Source organism: Anoplopoma fimbria, chromosome 4, assembly GCF_027596085.1.
Source record: "Anoplopoma fimbria isolate UVic2021 breed Golden Eagle Sablefish chromosome 4, Afim_UVic_2022, whole genome shotgun sequence".
Taxonomy (NCBI): domain Eukaryota; kingdom Metazoa; phylum Chordata; class Actinopteri; order Perciformes; family Anoplopomatidae; genus Anoplopoma; species Anoplopoma fimbria.
The window spans coordinates 6,784,750-6,804,091 of record NC_072452.1 but is presented as its reverse complement, the minus strand read 5'-3'; the positions used below and the strand labels follow the sequence as shown (position 1 = coordinate 6,804,091).

Sequence of the window (19,342 nt, the reverse complement as noted above, 5' to 3'; positions counted from 1 at the left end):
GCCAAGACAACAGGGTGATGCTGTCTGAATATTGTCTGCAAAGGGGGTCATTCTTCATTGTCCCCTTTTAACAGTGCACACGTGCATTGTTGCAGGTGTCCCTCTTAATTATGGCATGGTGATTGAATGTTGGGTGAACTATATATATATATATATGTGTATATATATGCATGCATATGTAATATATTATAATAAAAACCCTCTGTGATTTTGAACACTTCTTGGTGCTTTTGTGTAACGAGCAGCTCAGCCTCGCTCTCACATCCATAACACGGGCTCTGTGGCCCCCTGCAGGCGTCTGGAGCCGACGACGCGAGGCTCCTCTGAAATGAATTTAGGAAAGCCGACTGACAAACAAAAAAGGAAAAAAAAAAAAAAAAAAATTGTGTCGGAGGGGAGTGGGCGCCATATTGGACAGAAACATGGAAGTGATTTTATGTTGAATGTATTTTCTCCTCTGCAGATGTGAGCACCGGGGCGCTTTTCAGACGAGCCAGCGGGAGATGAGCGGCTTTCCACCGGGGCATGTCTCCGGCCCGCCCCGGTGGGCCTGTAGTGAGCGGCGCGTGCAGGGGTTTCGGGCACATTGTAGCGCGCGGCCTCTCGATACATTGTAGCGCACTTGGACGAGGGCAACCTGTCCTCGAGCGCAGCCCCTCTCGCTCTCGCTCTCGCAGGGCTTCCTCCCATCTCTCTCTCCTGCATGAAGCCATTCGCACAGAGCCCTGAACATCACCGGCTCCAAAAAAAATTCCAAGTGTTCTGCAGCCCCCGAATGGCGTCACCTGATTGGCCGGGAGCCTATCAATCATGCCTGTAGCCGCACCCCTCCCCCATTCAACCACTCGCCTCTCTGTTCCAGTGTTTACTACACTGCCGAGCATAAGGGAGACGCTCGTCTTCACATGCACTGAACCCACTGAGAAAAAACTGTTTTTAGTTGTATTTGTAAGAACACCTCCACGAGCTCAACATGCCCAAGAGAAAGGTACGTATTCCTGAAGCCCGCACTAGTTTGAAGGGGGGGATCAGCTGTGTGTGCATTGCAAATGATTGTGAAGACATCCCTCCGAGACATTACTTAATTATAACGGAATGTATATCCGCTGTATATCCTTGGTAATTTTTGCCTATTTTCTAGATATAATGTACATTTTTTATGCGTTAGAATGAATATTTTCCCGCGCGGACACGGCCTTTAAATCGCGTTTTCTCGCACGAGCCGCTGTCCTTTGGGGAGTCAGAAGTGTCTCTCGGTCTCCATGCAGTTAAAGCACAAGCAGCAGCCATGCTTTGCAGCTCTTGTCCACCTTCGTCGCCGACCTACCGAGAACAAGCGCTCCACTTATCGCGATTTCGACACCAAACCGGCGAAAAGTGGCACCAGAAAATGCTTCAGTGCTTCTACTTTGCATTTTGGCCACGAAAGCGCGCACTCGCCGTCGCGTTTTGATAAAAATGTATATTTTCCCTCTTTGTTCATAGTCCCGAATGGCTGCGGTGGCGCGCCTCTGCCGCCAGGGGGGGCAAGTGAGCAGCAGCAGGTCCCTCCCCCTTCTCAGAGACTCCCGCGCCAGCTTTCAAATCTGAGCTTCATGCATTGAATGAGAGAAAGAGATGGGGGAGAGAAAGGGAGAAACAGGGCCTGGCCCCTCAAAATAAGGCTCCAGAGGCCCGCATGGTTGAGCCCTTGCAGAGCATTACTGAAACAGTGCTTTACCACCACATTCCTGGGCTGTAAGCCTTTAAAATCACCTGTATGTGACATAAAATTTTGTTTTGGCGCGAAAGCAAAAAGTTTTTTCAGCAGGTCTATAATTATCCGTAAAATGCACTGGAAGCATTTAACAACTGTTTCTTGTTAGTATAAACACCATTTAATCTCTTAGTAGTGCTATTTTACTTTTTCCCACAATTTTAACATGTTGTATTTGTGTTTTTCAGACAGCAGTATCAGATGGAGGAGAGAGGGAGGAGGTAAGAGGGGGTGCATGTAAATAAACACCACATACATGTGATTAAAATTGAATTTTCATCATCGTGTGGCACCTGTGAGGGCATTATCAACAAAAAAAAGAACTATTATTGAATTCCACTGTGTGTTTACTGAATGTAGCCCAAATCCAAATAAAAGCGCAGTGATAACATTCTTTGTTCTGTTTCAGCCCCAGAGGAGATCACTTCGGTTATCATCGGTAAGGAGACACACAGAGAAACTCAGCCAAGTCATTTACATTTACACATTCTGTCAAAAAACATGCGAGTCATGTTCGAACGCTTAAAAGTCGTTACACACATGTATTACCAGTTAAATAAAGCAATATTTTGCCTTTTATAGAAGAACAGGTATAGAAATAGGTTTTCTTCTTAAGATACACTTCAATTTGATTCACACTAATACTAAACTTCAAAACATATCAATTTTACATAATAAAGCTTAATAATTAGTTAAGGTTATTCAAGTATTGTATTAAGTTGTCAGTGGTATCTTAAAGATGATATTATGTCTTTACTATTTGAATAAAACATGATTTATAAAGGTTTTTGTCATTAAAAAGTACAGGGCTAGTACAATATATATGAAAAGACAATAGTGGGCATAATGGAGTGCTTCAGAATGATTATTTTTAGTGTATTAATATTGTACAATAACTTTAATTAACCCAGTTAGGGACGGTCATATTCGTTATAAACACTCAGACAACTTGTGCATTAAAGAATATTCATTGTTGGGAACATAAAGAGTTAGATTCATCGCCTTTAAAAAAAACCAAACTCTTCTAGTATCGTCAAATTAGCAAAGAAAGCGGTAATGTATGTGTAGCTGTTTCTCAATCTCTGTGCCTTTCCCTCTCCATCACAGAGACCGATCCCACCCAAGCCGGAACCAAAGGTCAAGAAGGCAGCAAAGGTAAGACACGCTAACACCAAACTCTGAATCAACACGCGTCCCAGAGCTAAAGACATTGGAGAGTGTGAACAGCAAGACTAACAGCTTGTCTATTTGGTCACTGCAGAAAGAAAAGGCCGTGAACGACAAGAAGGAGGACAAGAAGACCAAGAAGGCGAAGGAGAACGCAGAGGCGGAGGCCAACGAGGAAAACCACTCTGAGAATGGAGACGCCAAGACCAACGAGGTGGGTGGGTGGGGGGGAAACGCTGGTTATTTCAGGCGTACAGGTGCGGCAACAACTTAAAATGCCATAAAAAAGTTTTGACCTTGACCTGTCTGTTCTGTCCCACAGGTGGAGGCAGCCCCCGAAGAGGCCAAGGAGGAGGCCAAGTCCGAGTAGCACCACTGCCCAAGCTTCCTCCTCCTCCTCCTCTACAAACCCCCACCCTAACTCCCTCCCTCTGAACCCCCAGCCAACCAGCCAGCCCCCCTCCAAGTCTCTCACATGGTTTCCCTCCAAGGCGTATTGTTAACAGAGGAATATTTTTATCAATGATTTTATAAGTATCCGTACAGATTTTTAGCACAAAAAGCAAAGCTGATTATGCAGTGGTCATATCAAGTGTCTGCAAGCAAGATGAACACACTAAAATCTTTTTTAAATGGCATTTCATGATTGTTGAAGGCTTGTTTGGTGTAGAAAGTGTGTGTCTCCCCCCCCTCGCCGGATTGGCTATGTCGTGAGTCGTGTATTCCTGTGTTTTCTCCTCCTCGCCCCCATCTTCCCAAGTCTCTCCCCTCTTCTTCCTCCACAGATTAGACCTTCCTCCCCCTACAGTTCAGCCTTTATCCATGTTATATTAACGGTTAAGCCATGTTAATGTGGGTGATTTCTTTTAGACCTCTAAATGTGCAGTGAGTTCCCTTTTTGCTTCTGTCTCTTGTTTTAATTTTTTTTGTTTGTTTGTTTGTTTTCCATTGAACTCGTGTTTTAAAAAAAAAAAAAAAAAAAAAAAAAGCGTGTTGTCCATAAGAAAGAGGAAGACGAACATGTGAAACATTCCGGGAACAGCGATTGCCTCCGACCCGTCTCCTAGACGACCCTGCGTGTGAAACAGCTCCCGCTCCATCCACGCTGTCACGTCAGCTTTTCTAAACACTCTGGTTTTTTTAAACAATCGAAATTTGGAAACCCTCTCTGACAAAATTGCAGGTGTCTGGTCCCTCTCTTATGTTCTGAAATTCTCTTAATAAAAACAAGTCCTGGGAATTTTCCTCGATATCACGTGTCCCGAGTTTGTTTCTCTTAAGATGCAGAGAGCGATGGAAGTTGGAGTCTCGCACATTTACACCACAATGATTGAAAGTAAAAAATAAAAAAAGGGAGATTTGCAAGCATGCATTGACAACTCGAGTCAACAGCTCAACAGCTCAGGGTGCCAGACCTTAAAGTGCAAGGCTCGTTTTGTAAGTAAATGCAACAATATCAGAATCCGGACAGAAAAATTGAAAGCTATAATGTAGCCTTTAAACTCCAGTAAAAGTCACACATAAAAGCTTTTGTGTGTTAATCTGAATGGAGAGAGATATAAATTCAGACCATTACATTGATTTTAACAACTTGCAAGACAGAAAACAAGATTCAGACAGCTGCTGTGACCTCGCGACTAAAGAAAAGGAGCCTCTTGAGTGATGTCACTATAGACAAATCCATCCTTTCCTCTCAGGCTGCTGCTGCAGGACACAGATCTGTTGATCCTCCAAACTCAACTGTAGTTGGTTACTTGATAGCCGAGGATTCAAACCATCAGGACTGATCCCACAGATCCATGAGAAGGTCAAAAGGTCAGCAACAGTAGGGACACTCCTTTAAGACTCTGATTAGGAGAGTGTGTGTCTGTCTGCCTGGGAGACATTTGCCCCTCCATGATTCACCCATTCCTGGTGAATCATTGAAGTAAAAGACTCAACGAAACACTGGAGGCCCCAGCTGAAGCCTGCACCTTTTATCCGACCGTCTTGCAGCCGCCAGAAGACAGAAGGGAAGTAACGGTGCAGAGGTTTACACCCACTGAGGGAAAACACAGCGTCTTCATTCCCCCTTTAGGCATCACACATTCTGATTTAACTCCACGTGAATCTCAAGCACGAGCGTTGTGACCCACATTCACCTCAACCCTCACACAAAGCCAGCACAGATTTATTCAGCAGCATATCATAAGGAGAGCTCCATGGGTACACGAGGCTGCGTGCATCAGTTCATGTTAGGGGGCCTGGCAGCAGCAGCAGCAGGGATGAGAGGAAATGAATGTAGTCCATTAGGCAAACACAGTAGGAAGGGGTCTACTTTCTAAGATTAGTGTGTCTGTGTGTGTGTGTGTGTGTGTGTGTGTGTGTGTGTGTGTGTGTGTGTGTGTGTGTGTGTGGGCATTTGCCTACAGTATTAGCAGTGTGTGAATGTTTGCCGAGGCCAAAACCTCACTTGATGTGCACTAAAAAATATGCAGGTTTATTATTTTTTTGATCATATGGTGCAAACTATTTGCAATGCCCCTCTATAAGACAGCAAAATAACTAGGATTTGATTGTGACTGCTGCAGGCCTTCCCTTCCACAGAGCGCCTGTGGGTGCTCCTTTACCCATGAAGCATTGCCGGCCTTCTCCACACAAACGCGACGCCCTGTTGGCTTTCTCCCGCTACTGTGTGCAGCTGTTTGCGGCCCCTTCTGACCTGCATTGTCATGGCCGAGCAACGGGCTCCATTTTGTCGATATATTTGTTGTGTGTGTGTGTGTGTGTGTGTGTGTGTGTGTGTGTGAGAGAGAGTGTGCAGAGCGCTGTTGCGCCGCGCCGCCGCTAGATGGCGGCCTTGCCTTTAAGTTGGCTCCTGTAAACAGACACAGGAGGAGCTCTGATCCCGTCTGGCTTTGATTAATCTTACATTTTAGCAACCAATACGTTAAAAGTGATATTGAATTTTCCCCCCGGGGCACATTAGTTTGGATCAATGAATAATAGGAGACAGACCACAGGCTCCATCATGGAAAGGCTCCTCTGAAGTGGATCCCTTCAGGCCCTCTAAACAAACATCCCATATCCTCTTTCTTTCACATCTCCCCTCATACTTTCTCTTAATCCTCTGTCAGCATCCTCTGTTTGATTTAACCTGTGCTGAACCCGACGGCTCGATGAAGAGCCACTTCTCTCTCCATCGGACCACGAGCGTCCTCCTGTGTGAGATCTATTGATGGGGGGGGAAAAGAAAAATATATTATTGATCAGACAGAAAGTTTCTTCGGTGGTCTTTCCTCTTCTTTCCTCGTACCCCTCCTCCACTGATCCGTCCACTCATCCTGTCTGCTGTGATCAACCATCTGACTCGTTAAGTGGCTTTGATACCGAGATGCAGTACACCCCCCCCCCTTCCCCAAGGCATTCTGATATCAAAGAGCTAATTACTAAAATATTGTTTTATCTCTCATGGTGCACGCTTGCTGCCTGCACTGAATGTGTGTCTGCCTGCTTAACTGTCTGTCTGACCATCTGCCGGTCTGCCTGCTCGTCTGCGCCTCATCCTCTCTTTTCTCTTTTCTTTTTTTTCCCCCTTTTTTTTTTTCTTACTGTCTAGTAATCGCGAGGGAGTTGTTGCCCCAAAGCTTTGCGCAACGCCCCCAGTGCGCACGCTCCTGCTGTCCTCTGTATCTGTTATGATATATGGACTAAAATAGCCCCGTCTTCCCTTTTTTTTTTTTTTTTTTTTTTTTTTTTTTTTAAACACGCGCGTATCTGTCATCCCACGCATCCCCTCATCCATTCACATCCAACAACACTCCGGTCAGGGTGGGGGGATGAGTGTGTGAGCGACCGTGCTTGTTGGTTTACGCACACACCCTCTAATGTGTGTACTACGAAGATGTGTGCGTGTGTGTGTGTGTGTGTGTGTGTGTGTGTGTGTGTGTATGTGTGCGTGTGTGTGTGTGTGTGTGTGTGTGTGTGTGTGTGTGTGTGTGTGTGTGTGTGTGTGTGTGTGTGTGTGTGTGTGTGTGTGTGTGTGCGTAAAAGGTGAGGATGACCTTTTAAGGGGAAGTGATTTGGATGATGTCCTGTCGTCACCAGGGATACCAGCTGTGTTGAATGTGGATGAGCATTTGTTTCGTGGAAAGAGCGTCACACTTTGGCACGCTCACACACGCGGAGCGATGGGACAGCACGCACGCACACGTACACGTACGCACGCACACAAGTTGCCAACAGGTACACGTTCACGTTTTGTTGTGATGGTCAAACGTCCTCCCAGCAGACAGGACCTCAGCGATGCTTTGGGAAACGCGCAGATGTTTCGTGGCAGGGCTCTCCAGTCCGCCACTCGGAGAGGATGTTGCTGTCTGGCTGTCTTAAACTGTTTGTGTTGTTCGACTGCCTTGTTTATCTGCGAGGCTGGCTGCGCCCTCCGGGGGTGGGATGTGCGAGAGCGAGTGAATGGGAAGAGGCAGGGTGAGAGGGAGAAGAGGAGAAAGTACCCGGGAGGTGAGGAAGAGGGAGGCAGGGAGGGAGGGAGGGAGGGAGTGTGCAGCAGGCAGGGGGAGAAGAGCTGGATGCAGATGGGGATCTATTCGCTCCGCGCGCACACAGACAAGATGGAAATGAGTGGGCGTCTGTGACGTCAATCAGTGTAGAGACACACACACACACACACACACACACACACACACACACACACACACACACACACACACACACACACACACACACACACACACACACACCCCTCCTCCTCCAGTCCCATGCTAATACATGCTTCACTGCAAACATCAGCAGTGGCACACAGATTACACACACACACACACACACACACACAGGCATAAACATCAGTACAAACCCCCCAAACACACAAATGCACACACACTCCAACAAACATGAGCATAGGCACACACACATATACACACACACACACACACACACACACACACACACACACACACACACACACACACACACACACACACACACACACACACACACACATAAAAGCAGATCAGTGGTTTCATCTGACCTGGCTGATGATGTCAGGCTCTGGTTTTTGTCATTTATAGCAAAAACAACAACAACAATTCTCTGTAGTAGGAAAAATGAGGGAGCAGAGACAATGACAAGCTTAAAAGTTTTCAGAAAAGGTAAACATGTAACATCATTCATTAAGCCAAAGGCCCAAGAGTGCATGTATAACCCCAAGTATAGTGGAGGATTCGTTTATTTATTCATTTGTTTCAATTAACCTTTATTCATTCAGAATAATCGATCGATTTTGAATCACTCTTACGAGGGCATTTACTCATGTTCTCAGAACTATTAATTTACTCATAAAAGTACCAATGGGACAGTGTTAAATTAATTATACCATTAGAAGTAAAAGTCCTACATCAAAAAAATCAAAAAGTAAACAAACAAACATGTATGATCAGCAAAATTGAATATAAATCTAAAAAGTAAAAGTACTTGTTCTGCAGAGAAAAGAAAATACATAGGTAAACATCTACACTATATTTAGTGTACAGCTGTGCTGTTATTTGCGTCCCTCACCCTCTCTGTCCGCCTGATTGATCTCTTGTTATGTAAGCCATGTTATGTTTGTCACATTTCAAACATTTTAAACCATTATGCATAATTAACAGAGTAATGTCTCAGTGACTATATCAGGATCAATCTGAGCCTGAAAAGAGCACAGACGGGTTGAAGAAGTGAGGTGGAGTAACACAGCATTGTGATCCACAGGCTCAGCTCCTCAAGGTTTACTGATCCGGGCTCAGCGTGTGGCGTGTCTCTGGCAAGTTCGCCTTTAAGAAAATCATCCATCCATGTCACTCGAGTCGTGACGACACACACTTCTATCTAGAGGAGTGAAAAAACTATTTTTGAAAACACTCCACGCATGTCAATCCAAATGTTGCTGTTAAGGATGATTTAGCAGATAAAGTAAGAGCTCCTCGGTTTCAGTGTGGAGGCAGTGTGTGTTTGTGTGTGAGTCTGTGTGTAATTCTGATGAGTGGGGATTGGAGGTGTGTGAGTGTGAGAGTGGTGGGTGGCATAAGAAACTAAAGATGCAGCAGCCACTTGCGGTGCCAACTGTTCTATTTCTTTGAGTTGAAATGCTTTTCCTGGCTGTTTATCATCCAGGGTTTTTTATCCTCTTGTACCCTCAGCTGGTAGAGGACTGAGTCATAGCAGTCAAGGAAGCAGGTGGGTGGGAGGCACGCAGTGGGTGGGGGCTGGGGGGGCTGTGAGGAGAAAGGTGGAGGACGTGGGTGGTGCGGGTTAAGGAGGGTGATGAGGAGGTTGTGAATGAAAAGAAAAGCAGTAAAAAAAAAAAAGTGATGAATGGCGAATACTATGGATCCATTTTATGACATCATGTGTTTATTCAGATAGTCAGATAGAGAGAATAAACTTGTCTGCAAAGGAGCGTAAAACACTCATGAATGATTCTGGCTTCTATTCTATTATAAGTGCTTTTATTAGAGCAGGTGCCCATCTTTCAACAAACATAACTCTCTTGTTAGACTTTAAAAGGTCTGTTAATGGACAGAAAGTGACGGAGGAATTCATTTGGACAACAAGATGAAGGGAGCCAGCCATTATAATCTCGACTCGCTCTTTAGATTGAGCGACATGTTGCTCTGCTAACCTGAAACCTGTTGCTTTTGTGTTCATTCACACTGCTGAGGCATGTGTGGAAATCAGAACAAATAAAAACACTTGTTTGCGAGTAAACAAAAGGGATCCTGAGGAGGAGATGGTCCGATCAAATGTGTCGGCCCAGGGCGCGTGAGAGACAGAGAGACAAAAGGGACAGATGTGCGGGAGATGTTCTCTTTTTTTCTGAGGACGGACAGGTGGGCGGGACATTAGCAAGGTTGGTGTGCACGCGGGGCTCGGTGCGTGTGCATGTGCTCTCTAGCATCACTGCTGCCGTCACTGCAGCCGCCTCACAGTGACTCCCCTGTGACTGAAGGCCTGACAACCTCCCACGCTCTCCCCCATAAACTCCCCCCTGCTCCTCTCTCTTGGCTTTATCTATCACCTCTCCCCTCCCATCTCACTCTCTGTCCGTTGCTTTATGTCTCCCCCTCAGCTCTCTCCATCCATCCATCCATCCATCTCTCTCTCTCTCTCTCCCTCTCCACTATCTTTCTTTCATTTCACCCACCTTTCCTTTTTGTTCTCTCTCTCCATTGTGCTTTGTTTTTTTTATCTCTCACCCCCTCATTTCGGTTTGTGTGGGTCTTCCCTGTCTTCCGTCATGCTCTCCGCCCGCGCCCACCGCACAGCCCGTCTCTGTCTCTATGGAAACCCCCCCGCCCCGAGTGGACAAGAGTGGCTCAGAGGTCTGTGAGACGCTGATACAGGCCCTATTAGATCACACGCTTCCAAGCTTGCGCACACAAATGCAAGCCTACAGTGTGTGTGTGTGTGTGTGTGTGTGTGTGTGTGCAAATAGATGATGTGTGACCGTGCCACTACCTGCCATCACCCGAGTCCCCTCTCTCAACATCTGTGGAAATAGACGCCCCCCCTCCCCGGTCTCCCCTTGTGGCCATGACTTATCAGTGGGGTGAAGTGGGAGGAAAGGATGGAGGCAATGTGGGAGTAAGGAGGGAGCTCTATTGTTTCATTATATGAGGCCTCTTCAATTACCCGGTGGAGAAGGGAACCACCTGATGCCGCCTCTGCACATGTATTCCCATCTGAAGCGCACACGCAATCATGAACACACACACACACACACACACACACACACACACACACACACACTCTCAGGCCCCCTCCTCCTCCCCCGTCTCCCGTTTCAGTCTCACACCTCGCCACGCCATACTCCCCTCACATTTACACGTCGTTGAGGCCGCTGTGTTGCGTCGGCCGTGCGTCATTTGGGTCCAAACGCATCTGAGGGACAGGTGATTTGTGACGAGAGGCCTCACGCAGACAGAAATTTCACAGCTTTGGGTGGCTTTCCTGGGCACCGGCGTGATATGACGGTCACGCTTAAGTGGATCATTGCAGAGCGCAATCATAGGGAGGAGACGTAAGCTGGGTGGGGGGGGGGGAGTGAGGATGAGAATTGAGTAAAAACGACACCAAAAAAGTATTGTGGTTCTTTTTGTCTTAAAAGTCTCTTTGGAAAGAATTCAATTTCTGAAGGTTTGTTGAGTTTCCCCTTTATTTTATCAAAACGTACATGAATAAATTACAACAAAAGGACTACATTAAATAAGACATCAAAACGGGCAGCAATAACAGGGGTCAACAACTGAACACACACCCGACCCAGCCCCAGGCCCACCCCATTAACAGCCCCAGTGCAGTGAGATAAAGACATGCCGATGATGTCTCACATTGAGGCACTTGATTTCCCTACCGAAACCATCTTTGGTCAGAGTTGCTGTTGCGCGGCTTTGAACCGGGATTCAAACAGGTTTGAGGTGGATCTGGACTTGTTTGTATGTTGATTCTGACTGCGTGAATTCGAGGATGTCACGCCAGTTTCAATGCAGTCCCTTTCGTTTTGGACAGAGCTGTGTCTGCCATGTTTGGAGATGACCCAAAGATGGTTGTAACCTGACCAGCTCCACAGAGTAAACTTTAGAATTAAACAAAATCAACACTAGATGATACAGTACTTCACATGATTACAGAAAGGACTCCACGAGGGGAAAGGAATCAAGCACTACATCTTAACACAGTTGACCTGAAAACAATGCAGTGTATCCGCACACGATATACTGTAATCAATACGCTGTACAGTCTATTGCAAAGGCATTGTTGTTGGCGTTTTTCTGTCGGAGCTAACCAGTCTGTTCACCACTGAGTATATTCTTGGAAAGTCTTGCAAAAATAGATTGATTCTTAATAAATTAAAAGCCTTTGCTTTGACTTCAGGATGTGATCTATATATTTAGCTACTCATGCATTGTCTAACTCTGTGTGCGTACAGTATACGGTGTGTGTGTGTGTGTGTGTGTGTGTGTGTGTGTGTGTGTGTGTGTGTGTGTGTGTGTGTGTGTGTGTGTGTGTGTGTGTGTGTGTTGAGCGTACGTGTGTGTTCTGATGAAAGCACTGTACACACTGGTAGAATTGTCCCTCAGTATTTCGTTTTGTTTTTTTCGGAACACATCCCTTCAGTAAAGGATTAACAAAGATACATTAAACAGTTTAAGAAGCATAGTAGTCACACAGTATTTGGCAGTGAGAGAACAGTCCTAATTTATCCATGCACAATATCAACCACAGGCAAGGTCCACATTCTGAACAAACCCATTAAGAACAACACAGTAAGAACATGAAAAGAGTGTACAAGAATTCAAGAACCTGGACGTGTGAGTTTTGTGTGTGTGTGTGTGTGTGTGTGCGTGTGTGTGTGTGTGTGTGTGTGCGTGTGCATGTGTCCGTGCATGTGTGTGAATGTCAACAGCACAGCTGGTTTCCCGTGGAGACCAAAGGGCTATGACTCATGCAGTGCATAAAGCATTTTCTGGAATTTGAACAACATCGGAAGAATTATTATTTTCCCACAAAGCCCAGATAATTACATATAATCATATTAGAACCTTACAGAGTACTCAGGGAGTTTACTGTAAAAACCCACTCAATCCCACCCCCATAGGTCTATTATAGACCAAACAGTTTATCCCTGGATTATACAGTATTTCCATTCTCCAGCTCTTTCCTTGTGAAAAGCATCTTCCCTTTGTTTCGATTGTGTGTTTTGCGTGATTATGTGTGTGTTTTAGACCAGTCCAGTCTGTGTGTGCAGGTGTAAGGGGTACGGTTGGTAGAGCAGGGTTGATCCCCCCTGGGGGATGTAGTAGCTGCAGTAGCTGGGTTCTGCTAAATAGGGGGAACTGTGATCAGCCAGGTACGGGGCGGGCTGGTAGAAGCACGTCACATGGTCTGTGTTGGGGATAATGTTCTGCTCTCCCAGAACCTTCAGGGCCAGCACCGTGATCATGTTCAGGGTCTGACGCCGCTCGTGCCCCATCAGACACACGGTGCTGTCATCCACCACGCGACGCAGCGTCATCAGGTACTGGTACTTGCTCCTCTCCTCGCCGATAAAGTGGTTCTTCAAGTAGGACAGGATCTTCCTCTGCTGCTCCTGCACGTCAGGGAAATCGATGAAAAAGCGCGAGCACATGTAGCGCTCCAGTGTCTTTATCTGAGTCTCGCTGGCTGGTCGATAGTCCCTGACCAACAGGTTGCTGTATTTCAGCAGGCCACCGCCTCGGATCTCCTCGGGGTTCCTGGTGGCGATTAGACGGTAGCGCAGGTGGTCCATGGCCGCCTCAAAGTCACCGTACATGCTCTCTGCCAGGACCTCGACAGCAGGGACCGAGACAGAAGCCTGAGGAGGGTTGTTCTGTTCAGGCATGACTGCGGTCACCTTAGGGGCCTCTTTGTTCTCAGGCACAGAGCTGGGTGCTTTGTCGGCATTTGGAGAGGTCGAATCCCCTGGGCCTTCAGACAAAGAGTGAGGCAGCACATGTGTGGTGGAGTTCGGGATGGTGATTGGAAACGAGACTGGCTCTGCAACCCCGGGCAACGACGAGATATGATCTTGCTCCTTTTTATCCTCCAACTGTAGGGGAGGAATTCCTGGCTGAGGGGAGGACTCTTCAATCTGTTCCTCGCTGCCTGTGTTCAGTATCAAAGGCTCCATGTCTGAAGATACCTGAGGTACAAGGTCCTCTGACTCCACCGGGGGAGTGAGGCAGAGGAGAGGAGGGCTGAGGCACGGGGACGGGGGGCTGAGACAGAGTGGAGGAGGGCTGAGGGCAAGGAGAGGAGGGGTGAGGTAAGGAGGGAGCTGAGGCCGGATGAGGTAGGGCTGAAACTTAGGGGTGGAGAGCTAACGCTGGTGGCAGGGCTGACGGTGTTCAGCAGCGGGGATGAGAGGCAGTGAGAGGGAGGGGTCGGACATGGGGGAGGGCTGAGGCTGGGGGCGAGGGAGTGAGGCAGGGAGGGGAAACACTCAGCACAGGAGGGGTGAGACAGGAAACGGTGGGGCTCACACGGCTGGGAGAAAAGGGTGAACTAAGGGTGGTCTCTTGTGGGCCGCCCTTTGGCTGATTCGAGTCCACCTTTTTGCTCCCTGGTTCCCTGTTCTCGTCTTCGTCACTGAGCTCAACTTCTGAGGTAAATGGCGGTTCTAGGGGGATTGAGCCGGATGCGTCGGTTTGTGAAGCTTGCGCCGCCGCCGCCGCCACCGAGTCAAGAGGCTCTGATTGTTCGGGTGCGGGGACGGTTTTGCTAGGGGAAGGCTGGCTCTGCTCATCAAGAGCCACAGGTGTAGACGGCGTCTCCTTTAGGCTCTGAAGACCTGACTCACACCAGCTCTCCATGATTAGCTGAGGGGACTCTTGAGATAAAGCAGACATGGTATCCACAGCAGAGGTGGAGATCTTATCAGGGGCTGGATCAGGAGCTGAGGTAAGGTCTAGGTTAGAGGAAGGGTCGGGCTCAGACCCAGGGTTTGTTTCAGTAGGGATACTGGATGTCGGGGTAGTTGTTGGGTCTGAAGTTGGAGCTGTTGGCTTTTGGTTCAAATCTATCTCCGGTTCAGGGCTGGGGCAGGGGTTTGGATCTAGGCCAGGATCTATGCCAGGTTCGCTATCGGAGACTGGACTGGCATTGGGACTTACCTTCCTACACATCCTCCGAGGGGGTTTGGGAGAGGAGTGTTTGAGAATCACCATGTGAGACAGTCTCTCTGAGGCCTTACAAGAGGGAGAGGAGGAGGTCTTTTTGTCAGAAACAAGGCCTGGTGGTGCAGGTAAAATATCCTGAGTGTCTTGAGGGCTGACGGCATCAAGTGCGTTAAGGGTTTCATCTGGGTGTAATGTGCTGTGAGTCTCCAGTGCACCCTCTGTGCCGGCGGGCTCTGTGTTGTGAAGTGTGAGCGACATGGAAGAGGTGGAGCAGGAACAATCGATACCCTGTGTGTCTTCTACGTTTTCTGCTTCTGATGCCGAAATCTCTTCTGTCATCTCACTTCTTTCGGATTCATTTTCTCTGTCAGCTCGCTCGCCGATGTCTGTTTCTACTTGTCTTTCATCTGCCAACTGCGTCTCCGTCTTTGAATGTGGAGATACATGTTGTGTTTTATCTTCCTCATCGCTCCTCTGATCCTCACTGAAACAGTCGGAGGAGTCTGTACTGTGACATTCTTCTGGCAGGTTCAGAGACTCCGTCTGGGTTTTGTTTGAGGTTTCTGGCGGTTCGGAGTGCCCCGTCTGCTCTGTGAGTCCTTTCAGTTCATCGGGAGGTTTTGTGTGGTTGGATTGTTCTTTCTTGACGGAGAGCGGTTTGTGATCTGACTGTGCTGCCTGTTGGTCATCGCTGGTCTGGGTTTGTTCTGACTGTTCTACCTTTGTCAAGCATTCAGACTCGTCCGAGAGCTCTGGCTCGTGTCTGAGTTCAATCTGACTTGGTGGTTCAGCTTTCTCAGAGGCTTGTCTCTTTTCTGACAAAAGGTTTGGAGATGTCGGGTCAGAGAAGTCTGTCTCATTAAAGGTTTCTTTGTTTTCAGACGCTTCTTTCTGCTCCACAGGTGTTTTCACTTGGTTGTCCTTTTCAACTTCGGAGTGTTTTGTCTGGTCTGAATGTTCAGTTTCTTGTGAGAGTTCTGTCTGGGACTCCTTTTCGTGCACCTCATCTCTCTGTTGTGTCTGGCTGATGTGTGCCCCCTCTTTGCTGGACAAGTCTCTACCAGAGGACTTCTCTGTTTCTGGAGCAGTGGCCTGTTTGAGCAGAGAGGAAGAGTCTTTATTCTGATTCTCTGAGGCAGGCTGCCCCTTAAGATCGACAGTGTTCTGTTTGTGCTGTGACTCCTGCTGCATGTAGGACTCCAGGAGACGATCCAGAATGATCTGGAAGGAGTCAACGCTAAACTCGAACTGCCGCCTCAGCGTGCTCACAAATTTGAGCTCCAGGTTTTTGCCACTGTTGTTTGAGAGGGAGATGAGGCTCCAGCGGTCGTGCTCGTTGAAGACCTTGACCATTTTCTGGACGTAGGCCTCCTTCATTGTGGCACTGCTGATCCGCTCCCTGTTGACCCCAGCAGGTAGGCAGTCCAGCAAGCAGCCCAGCACTGACTCCTTGATCACCTGGGAGGAGGAAAGGTCAACAACATGACACCTACGACGAATGATTGCAACCTAAGTGCATTTTTGTTCCTCATATCTTTGAACTATTTCTGTATAATGCAGCTAAAACATATTTAAAGCAGTACAAGGTTCTACAATTAAATTTGGATTAGGATTGCAATAACATCATTATCAATAAAGCAACACAAAAGCCATTACTGCAACGCCCTAGAGGTAGTAGAGATTCACTGCTGTGCTCGACAGCAGAATGAATGCTGGCTAATGCAGAGGATTGAACTCAATTGCTCTACTCTTGTTACGTTTACCTGCTTCGTTTGTCCTAACCCAGCGGTAAAGTGATCATACCTGGAACTCCTCCTGACTCGGCAGCTCCACTCCAAAGATGATGTCCAGGTCCTTGTAGCTCGTTCCGTTGTCTCGGACGAGAACGTGGCTGGCGGTGGAGCCGTTCAGACGGACATCTCGCACTGCGATTCCCTGCTGCTGCAGCCTCGCCCGCACAGCTATGATGATGTCTCGAGGACGCAGCTCCAACGTGGGGAAGTTCCCGCGGCCGTGGATTGGGACCGCCTCTGACAAAACCTGGTGTAGGACCTCCACCTGCTCAGCGTTCAGACTGTGGAACCGCTGATTGGATTTAGTTTCAGACATGCTGCTGCCCTGGAGGGAGGGGGGGGACGACGACAATGAGAGTTTATTACAACTCCCTTACAAATGGTGCTATGTGTTTAACTCTCTCTCTGTCAGAACACACACACACACAAACAAACACACACACAACCACACAAACAAACATACTTAGCACTCTCTCCCACTCACATGCACACTCCCCAGTCAGTCTGCTGTCTGCAAGTCACAGCTTGGCTGACAGCTTTCCCACAATGCTAATGTAACTGCTGTGTTGACAAGCTGACACATGGAGCCGTCCACGTAGATAAGCTTTGCATAAATAGTTTTCCACTGCTCAACCAGATCATAACAAATTAAGAGGGAGAGTTTGACTGGAACCACAGAATCTGAAACACATTATATTATTTACCACTCAAGACTTCTATCACATCATTTTGTCCCTCTCTTTGCACTCCACGCCAGTCAGATTTGATTTGATTCTTTTAAAAACACACATGGATTAACAATGAAAATGTACTTATAATATAAGATTACAATAACAATAATAGTATGTATTACTATTATGCTACCATAATGATAACAGTCATAATAATGACTTGTAAAGGCAGAGTAAATCTTTGTTTATTGATTGTTTCCACCAGAGGAGCAAGGGTTAAGCTGAATGAGTCATCACCAGCAGACTGCATTAATCACACCAACGTCACTAATTAAAGACACACATCTGTTTTTGAACGTGTGCAGCACATGATTTGTGTTCATTACAAACAAAAACTCCAGCACACATTTGTGTGAGTGCACACAGGCGTTTATATAACCCCTATGCAAATTGTTAAAAAACATGGAACAAAGTGGAATTTAATATCAGGCAATTATGTTTGTTTGGCTTTCATGTGTGTAATCCTGCTGGCAGTTACGCACGCAGCCAACCATCGCTATCCAGACTCCATCAATCAACCTCCTACAAACTGGACATATTTTCCAATAAGCCAAACAACATTTGCCTAACCAAGTCAGTCAGAAGAGTCTCTGTTCTATGATTGAGTGTGTGTTTGAGGGGCGCATGTAGAAGTGTTTCAGAGAGTGAGTGCTTGTGCTCCGTGGTTCACACCAGCCCATTATGATCTATTGTTTGCTTCAATCAATAGATGTCAGTCAGTGCTGCAGCTGAATGCTACTGATTGCTATGATTTGTCAATACCAGCAGGGTAAACATTGGGATACTAATGAGCAGTAATGGGATGCTTTCTGGGAGCAGTTTGTCAGACATCAGAGAGCAATACTCTGTAATAACCACAAACTATCTATTACCGGGAGTGATTTTTAATCTTCTATTCCATGTCGCACACAATTGAACAACTACTGAAGCAGCACTTTACTCCGTAGCATCTGTGAAGCTACGGAGTAAAGTGCTGCTCGCTGTAAAAAAATAAAAATTAAAAAAAGGAACCGAGTGTGCTTACCAGAAGACAAAGAAGTTGAGTCTGAGAACACAAAGCTCCTAAAAATCTGTTGTGGAGGAGACGTCTCTCAGTGTTACACTTCAACAAGGTGAACTTAAAGCAGAGCGTCATACATCCAGAGGCAATGAACACAGTCCCAGGTGTTGACACATTTTCATATGAAACAATGTGATGAGGCAGAGAGACACTGCGGGACTGTTTTCCAGCTTGTCCCTGTATTACCCCCCCCCACCCTCCACCCTCCACCCCTCCACCCCTCCCCTTTAGCACTCTTCTGCAAACTTGCAGCCTGAGTGACTCATCCAGGCGTATCGGCTCAGCTCGCACATAATCTACGGCCACTGAAAACCCAACACAAAGGCTTCGGAGGGTCTCATGGTGCTCTGGACCCAAACTAACAACAAACACACACAGATGTGCTCCGTAACGTCAGGTTATGTCTCTGGTATATAACAAGGCTACAGGAAAACCTGTGTAAAGAAAACTCCAGATGAAGCCAGATCAGCTCTGGTTGTTTCTTCTTTATTTTTCCATTATTAATATACAGTGATATTGTGCTATATATCTAAAATACCTTTTATTTTTCTCTTCCATACACTTCAACAGTCATGATAACTCAGTGTTTGTTGTGTTACCCTATACAATGTGATGTCTGCTGACCATACATGTTGTTTAAATGATGTATGAGTCACGGTTCTGTACAACGTCACTGCCAAACCTGTGCATTGACAGAGCAGGTGTGTGTAAAATAATAATAGAAGTTGTTTCCTACAAATAACTGGATGTTATAATACTACTCTTAAATATACTGGAACTGATCCAGAGCCCTGCTGGACTCCTTTAATCTCATAACCACGCGCACTCCTGAGAAACCAGGTGAGTGCAATTAACCTAAACTCCGCGCGTGCACGTAAAAAAAAGTGCATGATCCAACTTTGCACGTGCAGGTTGTTACCTGTTGCTGAGGCTCCTTAAACCTCGAGCGTCCTCCGAGCTTCAGGTCCGCTGCACGTGGGTCCGTCTCTCTCGGTGCTGATGCGGCTCCGTCCCCACGTTGAGAGGCATGCGAGGCTGGAGTCTGTGCGCGAGCTCATCCGGGCGCTGTCCAGGAGCTCGCGTGGTGCTGAAATGAAGAGGCTGGAACGAGTCCTCGCGCTCTTGTTTTTCTCCTCCGGCCGCCCGGAGCGTAACGCAGTTTCCAT

The 19,342-nt window shown here is 47.0% G+C and overlaps 2 protein-coding genes across 2 annotated transcripts; one reads left to right on the top strand and one right to left on the bottom strand.

The window, feature by feature from the left end:
• The first annotated feature begins 602 nt into the window (after positions 1-602).
• On the top strand, positions 603-4,173 carry LOC129089816 (non-histone chromosomal protein HMG-14A-like). The gene is made up of 6 exons (XM_054597184.1): positions 603-988; positions 1,945-1,977; positions 2,166-2,195; positions 2,864-2,911; positions 3,018-3,137; positions 3,246-4,173. Exons 1-6 carry the CDS (start codon positions 974-976, stop codon positions 3,291-3,293), a joined length of 294 nt encoding a protein of 97 aa, XP_054453159.1. The 5' UTR covers positions 603-973; the 3' UTR covers positions 3,294-4,173.
• Positions 4,174-10,704: 6,531 nt separating this feature from the next.
• LOC129090525 (terminal nucleotidyltransferase 5C) lies at positions 10,705-19,342 on the bottom strand. The gene is made up of 5 exons (XM_054598173.1): positions 19,118-19,342; positions 16,396-16,710; positions 15,751-16,050; positions 12,715-13,262; positions 10,705-10,834 (listed from the first exon to the last, which is right to left on the bottom strand). Exons 1-5 carry the CDS (start codon positions 19,340-19,342, stop codon positions 10,705-10,707), a joined length of 1,518 nt encoding a protein of 505 aa, XP_054454148.1.

Excerpts from the sequence above, each read along its gene's own strand:
- LOC129089816 (XM_054597184.1), top strand. Across the intron at positions 2,196-2,863 it reads GATCACTTCGGTTATCATCG|AGACCGATCCCACCCAAGCC; the intron begins GTAAGGAGACAC and ends TCTCCATCACAG. Across the intron at positions 2,912-3,017 it reads AGGTCAAGAAGGCAGCAAAG|AAAGAAAAGGCCGTGAACGA; the intron begins GTAAGACACGCT and ends TGGTCACTGCAG.
- LOC129090525 (XM_054598173.1), bottom strand. The coding sequence starts at position 19,342 with ATGGAAACTGCGTTACGCTCCGGGCGGCCGGAGGAGAAAAACAAGAGC. Across the intron at positions 16,051-16,395 it reads CGAGTCAGGAGGAGTTCCAG|GTGATCAAGGAGTCAGTGCT; the intron begins GTATGATCACTT and ends TCCTCCTCCCAG. Across the intron at positions 13,263-15,750 it reads CACAGCACAAACAGAACACT|GTCCTGGCAGAGAGCATGTA; the intron begins GTCGATCTTAAG and ends CCTGCTGTCGAG.